Source organism: Aspergillus karnatakaensis (genome assembly GCF_047715665.1).
Source record: "Aspergillus karnatakaensis strain CBS 102800 unplaced genomic scaffold BJY04scaffold_56, whole genome shotgun sequence".
Taxonomy (NCBI): Eukaryota; Fungi; Ascomycota; class Eurotiomycetes; order Eurotiales; family Aspergillaceae; genus Aspergillus; species Aspergillus karnatakaensis.
The window spans coordinates 245,426-258,701 of NW_027395768.1; the positions used below are offsets into that span (position 1 = coordinate 245,426).

General features: G+C 51.0%; 5 protein-coding genes across 5 annotated transcripts; 1 reads left to right on the forward strand and 4 right to left on the reverse strand.

Annotated features, from left to right (window-relative positions):
* Positions 1–141: 141 nt before the first annotated feature.
* Positions 142–1,939, reverse strand: BJY04DRAFT_222189 (major facilitator superfamily domain-containing protein; the record flags this gene model as incomplete). Its single annotated transcript, XM_073717331.1, has 7 exons — positions 142–286; positions 346–680; positions 738–822; positions 884–1,185; positions 1,242–1,568; positions 1,632–1,680; positions 1,737–1,939. The coding sequence occupies 7 exons, from the start codon at positions 1,937–1,939 to the stop codon at positions 142–144; spliced, it is 1,446 nt and encodes a 481-aa protein (XP_073567256.1).
* A 1,438-nt stretch (positions 1,940–3,377) lies between these two features.
* BJY04DRAFT_129005 (5'-methylthioadenosine/S-adenosylhomocysteine nucleosidase family protein) lies at positions 3,378–5,207 on the reverse strand. The gene has a single exon (XM_073708455.1). The coding sequence runs from the start codon at positions 4,907–4,909 to the stop codon at positions 3,857–3,859; it is 1,053 nt and encodes a 350-aa protein (XP_073567257.1). The 5' UTR covers positions 4,910–5,207; the 3' UTR covers positions 3,378–3,856.
* Positions 5,208–6,312: 1,105 nt separating this feature from the next.
* BJY04DRAFT_230756 (ATP-binding protein) lies at positions 6,313–7,422 on the reverse strand (the record flags this gene model as incomplete). The annotated part of the gene is made up of 2 exons (XM_073719360.1): positions 7,223–7,422; positions 6,313–7,160 (listed from the first exon to the last, which is right to left on the reverse strand). The coding sequence occupies exons 1-2, from the start codon at positions 7,395–7,397 to the stop codon at positions 6,313–6,315; spliced, it is 1,023 nt and encodes a 340-aa protein (XP_073567258.1). The 5' UTR covers positions 7,398–7,422.
* BJY04DRAFT_129057 (uncharacterized protein) lies at positions 7,423–8,774 on the reverse strand. Its single transcript, XM_073708456.1, has one exon. The coding sequence runs from the start codon at positions 8,680–8,682 to the stop codon at positions 7,468–7,470; it is 1,215 nt and encodes a 404-aa protein (XP_073567259.1). The 5' UTR covers positions 8,683–8,774; the 3' UTR covers positions 7,423–7,467.
* Positions 8,775–8,980: 206 nt separating this feature from the next.
* On the forward strand, positions 8,981–10,569 carry BJY04DRAFT_210015 (nucleoside phosphorylase domain-containing protein; the record flags this gene model as incomplete). Its single annotated transcript, XM_073714197.1, has 2 exons — positions 8,981–9,925; positions 10,396–10,569. The coding sequence occupies 2 exons, from the start codon at positions 8,981–8,983 to the stop codon at positions 10,567–10,569; spliced, it is 1,119 nt and encodes a 372-aa protein (XP_073567260.1).
* Between the last annotated feature and the right edge of the window lie 2,707 nt (positions 10,570–13,276).

Here is a 13,276-nt window from a genome sequence, read left to right on the forward strand (position 1 = left end):
CAATCATCTGGTCAAGATCCGAATGTCGATTTAAGCTCCATTATATATCTGTAGTTTCTGATGCTACCTAATCTGTCGATCTAATCTTCTGTCTTTCCTTGCACTTTCTAGGGCCCAACCACCCATGCCCTAACCTTCCATCTACAACGTGAACCTAAATCCAGGGGTATTAAAGATCACCCCTCCATCCCTCTGCTTCCTATTCGTCCTCCCCATCGTAAACGTCGTAATCCCGACCGAGATAACCGTGATACCCGCCGCGATAAAGCACGTCCACAGTCCGGGCCTGTATCGTATCAACATCAGCATCAGCACGAGTCCTAACTAAAGGAAAGGGAAACAAACCTATACTCCGGCGCATCCCTATCCCGAAACACCAAACCCCCAATAACACCCCCCACACCACCAGCCCCCACAATCAAGGCACTCCCAAACGCCCTCCTCCACTGCCCCGTGATATTATTCGTCTGGTACGTGATCGCAGCAGGGATATTCGCATTACAGGAGCCAGTCAGAATAAACGCGCCAAAATACCGCACGCCGTTCTGCTTCGCGTAGCCGAGAAGCGCGACACCGACGATTTGCAGGACGGCGTTGATGACGACGACGATACCGCGCGATTTATACTTGTCGCTGAAGTAACTTTCTGTTAGGCCGAGAACGGTGCCGAAGAGGAAGCACTAGTCATCCATGTCAGTAATTAAATATTTATGCAGATGGGGGTGTCTGGTACGCACGGGTGCAGTCAGTGTCTGAGCCTCCGCAACGTCAAAACCCAGCCCTTGCATGAGCACAATGGGCAGGAAATACGAAACCGCATATCTACCCCCAAATTATTAGCACCCACCCCATCCATATATCCTACCAGCGGGTAGGCACTCACATAACAATAGCAGTCATCAGAAAATTAACCGCAAGCAACCACCCCTGCCACTCCAGCGCATAGCCGAGATACTCCTTAAGGTTAAACGGCGTGAGATGCGCATCACCACGATCCTTCTCCACCCGATCAATCATGATATCAATCTCCTCATTCGTAAGGAACCATTTCGTGCGGCGCGCGTCTTCCGGAAAATCCACAATCAGAACGAACCCCATCAATCCCACGGCGACCGTGAGCACGCCTTCGATTATGAAGATCCAGCGCCAGCCAGCGTGGCCTTGGAGGCCATCCATTTGTTGTAGCTGGAATCTCATCAGTATATTTCACCGTGTAAGAGTTAGGGAACGGGAAGACACACGCCGTAAGCAAGGATCCCCCCAAACGAACTAATCGCACTCCCCAGGAGATAAAACAACCCGATCCGTTTTCCCGTCTCATGTCTGACATACCAACTACTAATCAGGAACACGGCGGCAGGGAATAGACCTGCTTCGAAGAGACCGAGGATCACACGTAGTGCGGCAAGATGCTGCCAGTCGTTGACGAGGCCCATTCCTACCATGACCAGGCCCCATGCGACGGTTATGAAGCCCATGAAGATGCGCGGGCCGATTTTGCGGGCGAGGACGGTCATGAGGGGTTGGAAGACGGTGTATGTGGGGAAGAAGACGGCGACGATGGTGGACTATGATGCAAAAGTGGGTTGTTAGTGAGGTTTGAGTGCGGCGGGAGGTAGGGTTGGATGCACGTAGTTTGTCCCAGTGAGGTCGATTTCGGCGCCCATTCCTGCCACAACACTAGTTATAGGCCGGTCAGCATAACGCAGTCCGGTAGACCGGATGTGACGACGCACGCATTTGCGAGATTAACCCGGTCAATCTGGCAGACCGTATACATAACAGCCACGACCACACAGAGTCGAATGTCGACCTTGCGTTTGATTGCTTTCACCCTCGCCTCGTCATACTGGAGAGCCGAGTCGGAGTTGTTCGACGATAGCCCCCTCTCAATATGCTTCAGGTCCGACTCGGACTTGATTTCGGTTTCGACGCCCATTGTGCGCTATTTCAAAATAGTGGTGTTAGGGGTAGAGCAGTGAGTGTGCACTTGGGTGGTAGAGACTATTCTCAAGTGACGAAAGGCTTTTATATAAACGCAAGATAACCTTGGCGCTGTCTCAGCCCTCTCGCATCCCTTCGCTTCCTTCAGGCTGGATCATCACCCCAGACCCCAGCTCTTCGGTTCGAGACATGCGGGGGAGGGGCTCTGTCATACTCTCTGACTAGCTAACACCCACAAGCTGGAGCTAACCTCACTCTAGCAAATAGAAGAGCTCCCTCAAGCTCCACAGAAGAAAGGTATGACAGGTAGCTGCCTTGGCGGGAGAAGGTTGGGGTGTTGATTGACTGGTGTCAGCCCTTGGGTGGCTAGATCCTTGCGGGGTAAGACCAGTCCTATGCTTATCTGACTGGCACTCGTTCTCGGGCAGGGGTAGCAGAAGCGAGAGGCTAATTGCGTTGGTCTTTCGGTCCGAGTGCTGTTGGAGTTTGTCGTCTCTGTATATTGTGCTGGGATTGAAGTGACCTGAGTTGAACCAGGTTATCAAGTCCAAGACGTTGCACCATCCCGGCATGTCCCGTAACTGAATTAGATCTGGTCGCAGGTTATGTGAGGAGAGGTAGAATAACCCCAGACACCCCGCGCCCGTCGCATAAAGTCCCCAACCCAAGGTCGGTGGAGATTAAGGACTCCACAACAAGACTTTACTTCTGTGCAAAACTGATAAACCAGAGCCGGCAATGCTTCAGTTCAACAGAAGGCAGGCTCTCTGGGCTATCAAGCCCAGACAGCAAAGGATGCCGTTACCGAGGAACTTCGGCCCGAGGAGCAGCCACGCGATCTTCTCACTGCGCCAGTTGACCAACACGACAATCTCGCTTTACAGAGAGGTTTCGACCCTCCGTTCTGCGGAGTTTTGGTTTGAAAGGTGCATGAAGCCCAAGTGGCCATTCTAGCCAGGTAAAACAGTCCATGCAGTATGTCAGCTTTCTAGCTCTATCTACACAAAGCAGGCGCCGACGCGGGAGAAGGAGACACTGAGTTAATCAAATTCGGCAAGAGTGACTAGATCAGGTATTGGGCCAGGGTAAATGACTATATTTAGCAAAAAGCGGCGTCTCAGGATTTAGGTCTAGGGTACTCCAGCCTCTACCAAAACAACATACAGCTGAGTCCCCTGATCCTCATCCTTGGTCGAGATATCGTGAGGAATAGATATTTTGACGTCTGTGCGGATCCCGTCAACCAGATCATGATGCCCAGGACATATCGCTCACTAACTCTTCAGATCACTATGCATTTCTCCCGCATTGGAGAAACCTGGTCAATGGATTTCCCTTTTGCCCCATTTGGCCAATGTGACAAATATATGTCGTGTCCGAGACAAGGTAAGACTGTTCGAAACTAAGCCTTGACATCGGATCTAGGTGCTGGTTTCTGTGCAGCGTGATTGGTAGTGGGTCCTTTATCCCAAGTTCCTAGACGCTCCCAAGTCGCGCGGCTCAACTATAGGTGCCCGGCTGAACGGAGAATTGCCGACAAACCTTCAGTTGTAAGTAACGTCGGGTGGCACTGTATGATAAGAAGTAGCGTCAAGACCGGAACATAAGTAGCCTCTGGTATCCATGACAAGATGTTGTCCGCTTGACGCTATAACTAGGCATACCGCGGGATTACAGGGGTTTTCGTCTACCCCAGATTCTACACTAGAATAGCCTTCAAGACTACAGGGCTGTCTTGGTTCTGAGCTCTATTCCTTTTCAACTGAACCTCGTACGTCAACGCGCGCAATGCAGATGTAGGTTTATTTTGCCGATTCATTACCCTAGCGGGACACTGTGAGTGTACTGGGCAGCTAAGTAAGGTACCCCATCCACCTAAGCATAACAAGCCCACCAAAGCACTCTACCCGACCTAGCCCGCCCACTCTTCCAGAAACGCCTTCATACCAGCAGCGGCAGTAAGAGCAGAGTATTCCTGCCAACTCTTGTTCTTGTGACTGTCGGCATAGTCACATACCCCCTTGATGACCAAAGCAGGGAAGACATTGCAGACGCCGGAAGCCTCCATCTCAAAGGCAAGAAGGCCATGCTGGTCGGCGATCCTGTCGCGATGGAGTCCCGATTTCATGACTGTGTCTCCTGACCCGACTGGGCCGATGTGCACTTCCGGGAGCGGAGCCTCGTGCTTGAGGGCAAATTCCAAGCGCTTGCGCTTGACGAGAAACTTCTTGTCACATTTGAGGCTGTCGCATGGGAGAGTCTGTGCTTTGGCGCATATTCGAACTGTCTCTCCTTCGTCACCATCGCACGAGTTGCATGCAGAGGGCTCGCGATGTTCGTGGCGATATTCAGGTTGAAAAAGCTCGTCTTGATCATAGCCGGGGTATTTGACAGGTTCAGGGGCAAGGCCGCTACACTGAACCCTAACATACTGAGATATTTTCGCGGCGAATGCTGTGCGCCCACGAGTGGACTTGAGCTTTGATAGTATGCTCTGAAACTCCCTTGGTGGCTGACGACGAACTTCATGGCCTGATCGAGTTTCAAAAGTCCCGGGGTACTGCCGACCAAGGTCATATTGTACGATATCATCACTAATGATAACGTCGCCTAGTATAAGCTCATTATGTCCATCGCCACGCGGTAGTCCACCGAAGATACCAACAACAAGAGCTAGTTTAATCCCTGGATAGCTTGACCGAGCGCATGAGGCTGCCTGGCATGCAGACCTCTTACCCATGCCAGCCATGTGCACAAGAACCACGTTATGGTCACCAATCCTGCCCAGAGTGTATGTATTTTCGTCTTTATCGGCCTTTCCATACATTGGCTGAGCCCAGGTCTCGGTGAATAGGTAGCTCACAGCGTTAGCCTCCTTTGGCAAGGCGCAGAACACCGCTACCGTGAAATGCTCACGGCTGGTTGGGCGTGAAATTGGACTCTTTTCTTGTTCAGCCGACATCATATATGTCGGCTGAGTTGGCTGACTTGGCTCCTAGCGCCCCCAGTCAAGCCGGTATACCTCGTATAGGTCTTGCAGCGGTGAGACTACCGTATCGAAAATGCACGTTCGCCGGGTCTGTTCCATCTTCCGCCGAAGAAACTGCAACTTAGCCCCCTGATCCTTATCCTGTCTCGACAAATCTTGAGATATAGTTGACCTGATTGCAATTCTTGGAGCCGTGGTGCGCGCAGACGGGGACCGCTCCCGTATTTGTGATTCATTTGTATCAATCGTTGTACGGGTTCTCGCAGGCTCTATGACAAGGTGCTGTCAGAAGCACTTCCCGCAGGATACAAGAATGTTAGCAGTAGAACATACAAATTCTGGTTTGATTGCGACCATTCTTCTTGTTACTATCGGAAGCTCCTGGATTTAATCTGTTTCCGACTTGAGGCCTCATGCCTTCATGATTTGGGAAAGCCGATTTCCAAGAAGGCGACCCATCCTCTTTCGGAGAATGAGGGTCTTGTATAGCCTCCCCGACGTCGTAGTAGTACTCCTCTTCTACAGTATCATCTGTATGTCTGGATCGTCCCGTATCATCCATGGAACGCAGTTCGCGCGCAGTGCCTGCGATGTGTTTCTTGGCATACCCAGCGCGAGCCCAGCGACTCACGGTATTATCACTATCCTCAACCTCAATATCGGATGCGAGAGAACGATGCCAGGCTCGAGGTCGGTACTTATGGGCAGATATGGTAGGAGGTCGAATTAGCCTTTTATCTGAGAGATCATCGGATACTGATCTGGCCTCATCAGATGTGCGACGAAACACTCGTGACGGCGATCGTACATATCGACTCTTATGACGCTGGATATTATGTCGAAGGTGATCCAGTTGGTCCCTTAGTTCACTAACTCCTGGCGGATAACTTGGTGAGAATCGATCGTCTGGGTATGGCGATCGATCCGAGTCGGGTTTGGGGTCCGGATGACCGGTAAGGCTAAGATCGATCGCACCTAACTGTTAGCTTGCTCACCACCCATTGTATGCTGGCTCACAGTAAAAAACGAAGGAGTTACGTTATTGCGAGAACCGAGCCTTTATGTTTTGTGTTCGGGGAATGGTTCAAATACAGACAACCGGATAGCGCGATGGGATGAGTGGGGTGTTTTACGCGGATATCCATGAGGCTCGCACAAACTGAGATGAGTAATAAGCTGCCTGGGTGTCAGGTGATATGTCTATCGCCTTGCCCACTGTACGGCTTCGGGGTGGTATAACTAGTTACGCCAGTGATGCGTGGGGCCTGTATTCAGCCGGCCAATGAACACTTGGGGTTACGCGCTGACCATGCGGCTGCAGGTAGGTAACGAATAGATATATTCCGATATGATTGGATACAATTTTCGTCGTCCCTTGTTCACTGTTCTGGTCGAAGACCTTGGGAGCAAGCCCAGTCGGCATCGGAGAAACCTCGACTGGTGTCAAGATGCTGTTCGAAATCTTCGACAACTTTGATGACCCTTTCAAAGTGCTTATACTGCAGTCGTTCGAGGCGGAACTGTGCTAACTGTACTGCTGTTTTGACAGCGTTTCGTATCTGTCGCCCATTCAGGTTGACTGTTGCAAGGTCACCGATCTTACTCTTTAGCTCGTCGATGTTTGCTTCCGGCATAGTCTTGCTGAGACCCTTGATGAAATTGTGCCATATCTCATATCGGTCATGGAGTCCCAAGGCGGGGTAGTGTATTGCAAGCTGGAATCGTGATTTGAATGCACCATCGAAAGTCCCCACGCGATTTGATGTCAGGATGAGTATTCCGTCGTAGTACTCCAAGGCGCGCAGGAACACGGAGACGAGGGCATTTCGTTCTAGATCAGTCTCCCGGCGTTCTTCGAGAAACACGTCAGCTTCATCAAGAAGAACAACACAACCCCAGATAGTGCCAATTAAAAGCACAGCGTCTAGATACTTTTCAACTTCCTCTGCGTTAGTACCAATATCTCCACATGTCACCCTATACAGCGGCTTTCTGGTCAATTCTGCGACAGACTCGGCTGTGAGTGTCTTGCCTGTGCCTGGGCCGCCATGAAGGAGGATAATCAACGCGTTCCCCTTGCCCTCGATGATGTCAGTCGCTTTCGTCGACGCTGTGTGGACAGTAACCAAAGCTTTAATTAATTCTTTCTTGTCGTGTTGCATTACAAGCAGATCGAATGCCTTATCGTTCCACTCAATATCCTTGATTCTGTCGACCAGGAGTGTTTCTATACCGTGTCAGATACTGAGCGCCACCGATGCAGTGGGGTGGGATTGTCCGGATGCTTACTCCATTTCTTGTCGTTGAAAGCAAACCCTTTGATTTCGTGCGGCAGCAATAGTATGAATTTATCGTTAGGAGGTTCTTCAGCATCCATGGCCTCACTACCCAGCTCATGCTCCGGCTGGTGGGTTACGTCTTCGGATACTGCATGCATGCGCTGATGGGCCCTGAGATCAACCATATACCGCGGATTGACCTACTATAGTAAGTTGATCACTCTTGACGTAAGTAGGTTGCTGGATGTTTACCGTCTAAAACCCCTGCGGCCCGTTCGGTGCATCGTAGGAGACATACCGCCCTTTACGGCATTTCCAGATTATTTCGCCCCTGTTTGTGAGCTGTCGGACCAGCTCAGGCGAGGCGTATCGCAAGGGATACACTGCCAGGTCCTGAATTGGAATTACGTCATCAGCGGCATGGGGCCACAATAAGATGAGTTGATCCTTCTTCTTGCGAAACTTGCCATCAACCTTCCAGTACCAAACATTCAGAGTCAGCGGGCATGTGCTGCTCTTGGGTGGGTATTCAATGATATATGCCCGAGGCTGGCTGTCCACGTGGGTCACCATGAGTTCATCGGCACTGCATAATTTGGCAACGTGTTCTTGACTTATGCTGCCATCGGAAATCAGCTGATCGGCTTCTTGATAATCTTGCTCCCAGGATCCCCTCATATATTTCATCAGTTCGTCCAGCAGTCGGCGTTGAACTGTCGATAGACCCAAGTTGCGTTCTATCTTATGTTGATCATAGGCGTAGAGGAGATGTTTCAACATGGCCATATTTCCAGAGTGCTCGAGGTTCGTGACATGCTCGTACTTCAAGCCTGTCACAGCAATAATCGCCTCGATTAACGTGTCGGAAGTGATTTCCAGTGTCTCATATGAGGCGGGCGGCTCCTGGCGATGCCGTTGGAGACTGAAGAAATATGGCAGGACCGAGTTGGGCAGCATAGGATCATTGGGCCTTGGCAGCGGTTCGAACAGCGGTGCAAGCTGTTGCTGGTATTTATCACAGTCGAAAAACTTGTTGACAAGGAAGTTCACACCTGGTTGTTGTTGTAGGAGCCCTGGTAGATCGTCAACCATCTCTTGTCCCCTCAATTGGCTGTACTTGCTATCCCCTTCGAATAGGTTAGGAAGATCGAAATACACCGTACTCGACCGGTGACGCTTGTGAATGCCTTTGCCAGAACACTCGACGTGGTAAAGGACAGTATATCCACCGAGAGCCCGAGTATCGCGGTGCGGGTTTGCCGGTTGAACCGGGAATGGGTCTCTTCTGGCTGCTCGTGCTGGCACACTTCCCTCGGATCCAGAACCGCCGTCGTCACTCGTGACAGCGGGTGGCTGGTCTTGACGAAGAGATGCGTCGAGGGGATTGTAATCATCCAAGGCAGAGACTGATTCAGGAGCGAGTGGAGGGAAATTTGGCAGACCAGCGGGTCGTCTTGTTCGTCGAGACATGGTCAGGAAGCAGTGACCCAAATTCAAAGTTCCAAGGTCACCACGAGCTCTTTCCTAGTGATGTCTCGGGCGGTTGAAGAGACTCCAGGACACCAAAGGCTAAGAGAGACTCGATCAGCCTCGCCTGCGTACCCCTCCATCAAATCTCGATGGTTATTGGACCAGCATCGTATCACGATCTCACATGACATGCACAATGCTGGCAGGATGTCGACTACACCTCAACTCCTGCCGTGATGCGACCGCCCGCTGTGATAGCATTCCCACGACCGACCTCTTTTCGTCGGAGTTGCTCGCGATGGCGCCCGCGAGTCGCAGCGACTTCCGGATCGGGTGGATTTGCGCTTTGCCTGTCGAAATGGCCGCAGCAACCGCGATGCTCGATGAAACATTTCCTCCACTACCCAACCGCAAAGACGATCACAACAAGTACATTCTGGGGCGAGTTGGTCAGCATACAATCGTCATCACCTGTCTTCCAGCTGGCATTTATGGAACAACATCCGCCACGGCGACTGCCTTCCACATGCGATATAGTTTTGAGTCAATCGACGTATGTTTTATGGTCGGGATTGGGGGAGGAGCCCCGGGCAAACACGATATCCGACTTGGCGACATTGTCGTCAGCGAGCCTTTTGGGAGATACGGTGGAGTTGTGCATTACGATCGTGGGAAGATTGTCGATGGGGGCCGGACCATGCTGACCGGGGCACTGGGCAAGCCTCCGGATGCGGTGCTTAGAACGCTCTGCGCATTAAAAGCGCACCATTTCCATACCATTAGCCAGGTTCTCGAGTACTATCACGAAGCCTTGCAACGCCTCCCTTTGCTCCAAGAGACAATGCCTTATCCCGGCACAGACACCGATCAGCTGTTTTTCTCCGGCTACCCTCACGTCTTCCCATACAGTGACTGTCACATGTGCGACCAATCGAAGATAAAACAGAGGGCTGCGAGACCAGATACTCGGCCGCGGGTGTTTTACGGCCTCATAGCCTCCGGAGATAAGGTTATCAAAGATGCGACAACTAGGGATCAGCTTGCCCAGGAACACGACATCCTCTGCTTTGAGACTGAGGCTGCTGGCCTAATGGATATATTCCCGTGCTTGGTGGTCCGGGGTATATGTGATTATGCCGACTCGCATAAAAATAAACAGTGGCAAGGGTATGCGGCGGCTGTGGCAGCAGCATACACCAAAGAACTCCTGCTTTTCCTTCCCTATTATGAAACCCCACCACCAGTGACAGCTACCGATGGTGACCGTTGCATTTCTCCCGGTCAATCAGCGGTCCAAGTCTCCAAAGCAAATTTCACCCCTACCTTTCCTGCTCTCAATATCCCATCACCAGTGGTCGATCAAGTCGAACTCGCGCCCACAGTTCTTTCGCAAACTTCCGCCCCCATTTCACAGCCCCCAGCTCCCGTAATTGATAGGCGGAATGCACAGTTAGACAGTTCTTGTACACGCATCACAAGGACTGATACAACTCAACCAAGCACAAGCCCACGACCGCTATCCCCTACATTACTTATCCACTCTCTACAAGGCGATGATTCCGACAACGTCATTTTAAAAATTGCTCCGCTTGTGCTACCTGCGTCCGACAAAAATTTTCCTCTTGAAACCGCCGGAAAGATAGACGAAGCCCTCAAAATCCAGCTTGCTATAGCCAGACGAAAAGGCACCTGGCGTCCGTGGCCTGGTGACAGCGAACGCCTCCTTTTCAAGATACAATGGTGGATACAAGACCCGACAATTCCCAAGGCTTTGATATTGCGTCCCCAACCCCGCGCCGATCCGAGGGCATCAGACCTAACCGCCGAACTCATCGACCACCTCCTTGCGTACAACGCGGCAGAGGGACAGCAGGATGGCAGGTATGAGGTTCTGTGGCAGCTCAAGTCTCGTGAGGTGACCGCGGAAACAAACCCATACGATCTACTCAGACTCCTCGTCTACTGCGCCCTTCAACCCAACCCCACTCTGTTCGAATCACACAAGCCTTGGCCACCCAACATGCCATATCAGACTTTATGGGCAAAGTTCGGCGTGATCTTGACGCGTCTCAAGCGCGTTTATATAGTTATCCAATCAGTAAATTTTGATTTCACGAGGAAGATATTGCATCTTGCCAAAGAGGTAGCTGCAGGCGTTTTCCCTGGTGTCAAGATCCTTGTTGTTCTGGAGAGCACGGACCGGTATATTCAAGACCCTGGTCTTGAAAACTGGCAGCTAATGGACATCCAGCCCCCTCCGCCCAAGTCGGGGTCTAAAGGAAGTCAGTACTATCGAGGGGTTGCGTGGGAGGCTTTTCGGCCGGGGTCATGATGGCCTACTTTACGTATACAGTGTCTTCGGCAAAGCATAATATGCATTTTCGCTCTTCGTTCCATAAACATTCTGTTCAGCAAGTTAGATACATGCGACCGGCTGGCGTTCATAAATATTCAACTACCACCGAAAAGCCATGTACTTGGCTATAGCCCACGTACTAGCTACGTGTGTAGCCCCTTCATTTCTCTCTTCGATCCACAAGGCCTGATACAGCCAGGCCGCATTTCCCTTGCTCTTCCAACCCGCTCCCTCTCCACCCATCCTCTTCCCAGAATAAGCCACTGACGATCCGCATCGAGACCCAAGAGACACACACACCCCATAACAGAAGACCGCAGAGAGACCAGCGGAAACATCTTTGACAATAGCACTATCCATCAAGCCTAGAGTGGAGTACAATCCAAGGGCACGAAGCCACGCAAACGAACCGTGTCTTCCTCCCTCATCGAGATAAAATCGGGCCCGAAACAAAACCGGTCAGTCTTTCCATCAGCTCATCGCGCATCTAATACCCCGCTATGCCATTGTCCATCGTCAGGCTATCCCATCCCGCAAGGCTTTACTCTCAGCGTCTTGCTCGCGTCGTAGCATTGGGACGGTTGGGATGAATGGGTACTTCAAATTCAAAAGCTTCATGTACTTGGCTATCTGCCCTATAGCTCCGCTAAGTAGATCCTAGTCTCTTGGTTGTGCGTGTGGCTCTTTAAGAGGAATCTTACCCAGGATGTAGTGTATATATGTATTGCTGTCTCTTGCAGATGAAGAATAGTGCACCGGTATCTACAGAGTTTTGACCTCTCTTATAGCCCGTATATGACCGTGTCTCTTGACTTATGTTCAGTAGGTAGCAAGGTCAGCCGCTTCATAATCCGCGAGCTAGGTGCTACTTACTTTAAAGATCCGCTAAGATGGACTACAGCCCAGCGTCGATGCATATAGCGGACATTGGTCGCCCAATATTAGCCTGGAAGCGGCCCTCCACTGAATTCTTGTTCCCGCACCAAGCTTGCTCAATCAGAATGCTCGCGGTACCAGGCTGTCCAGAATGTCGATGCACGATGGATGCTTCTGGTGAATAAGCTTATACAGCAGGCCATGACGTCTGAACCTAGTATGGAATGAACTAGAACAGTCTTTCTTCTTTTCGGAATTGAGTGATCTTGGGACTCCTACTCACCAGTTCGCATTGCTGACGCAGAGGAACCATGAGCTCTTTCCGATACTCCTTGGCACACTAATCCCACAGATAGGCTAACCAATCAATGCATGCCTGCTGGGCAGGTAATAGGACTGGAGGGTGTGTTGAAACACTTTGCTGAAGCTGCTCAGACGTAGTTCACTAAAGGCATTGAGAGCTGCTTCCATTTCCTCTCTTGCGCCGGCAATGGGTCGGAGGAGTTAAGGAACCTAATGAACGCATGAAATATCAATGGCCTGGAGTACGCTATTGTAGCATTGTTGCTCGACGAGCCCTCAGAATAGTTAATCCAGGTAACGGCCGCAAAGAGTGGTTGCCCACATATTTCATATTGCTGGTCCTGCCAATCTTCATTGCTGAAGTAGGCAAAAGAACCTATAGACACGTAGGTTTGATAGGTTGACGTCCTCGGCAAATAGTAGACCGAGATGGTAAGACCCGCCGCGAGATGAATCCACCATCTTATCTTGGTAGCCCTAAGTAGTCTCATAAATCGAGGGCATAGGCATTCCCAATCGGGTTGGGCGATAGTCCAGCCCAGGTGTCTGTCATCATGAGCCTAATCATGAGAAGAAGAGCCATTGTTATATTACCGGCGTGCTCAAAATTTCTCTGCAAGCCACCATTCGGCTTTGAATTCCATGTCCAAGATTGCTTGCACAAGGCAACTCCAGAGCCCCAGCCATTGCCTACAGGATCGAGCTTGTATAGTAGCGGACCATCCCAGTCTATCGTCTTTGGTGCTTAGCAAGGGTATGCTGCGCAGAATGGGTATCTACTAATACACCTCGCAAAGGACATGGCAAGCTGCGCACCGAACTGGAAAGTACCCTCCTGCTTTTGGGCACTACTGACGCCATGCTTTCACAACCAGTGTTCTTTCTAACTAGCAACTGGACAATTTCATAAACAGGAGCTCAGGCGGCCGTCCTTCCTGCCGAAAATGCTTTTTTCGTCTAATCCATCAAGTCTGTTACCGACATCCTTCCATGTATTGCTGCTCCATCGGCGTCGCTACACCTTTACTTCCAGGTATATCTTTCCTCAACAAGAATCTG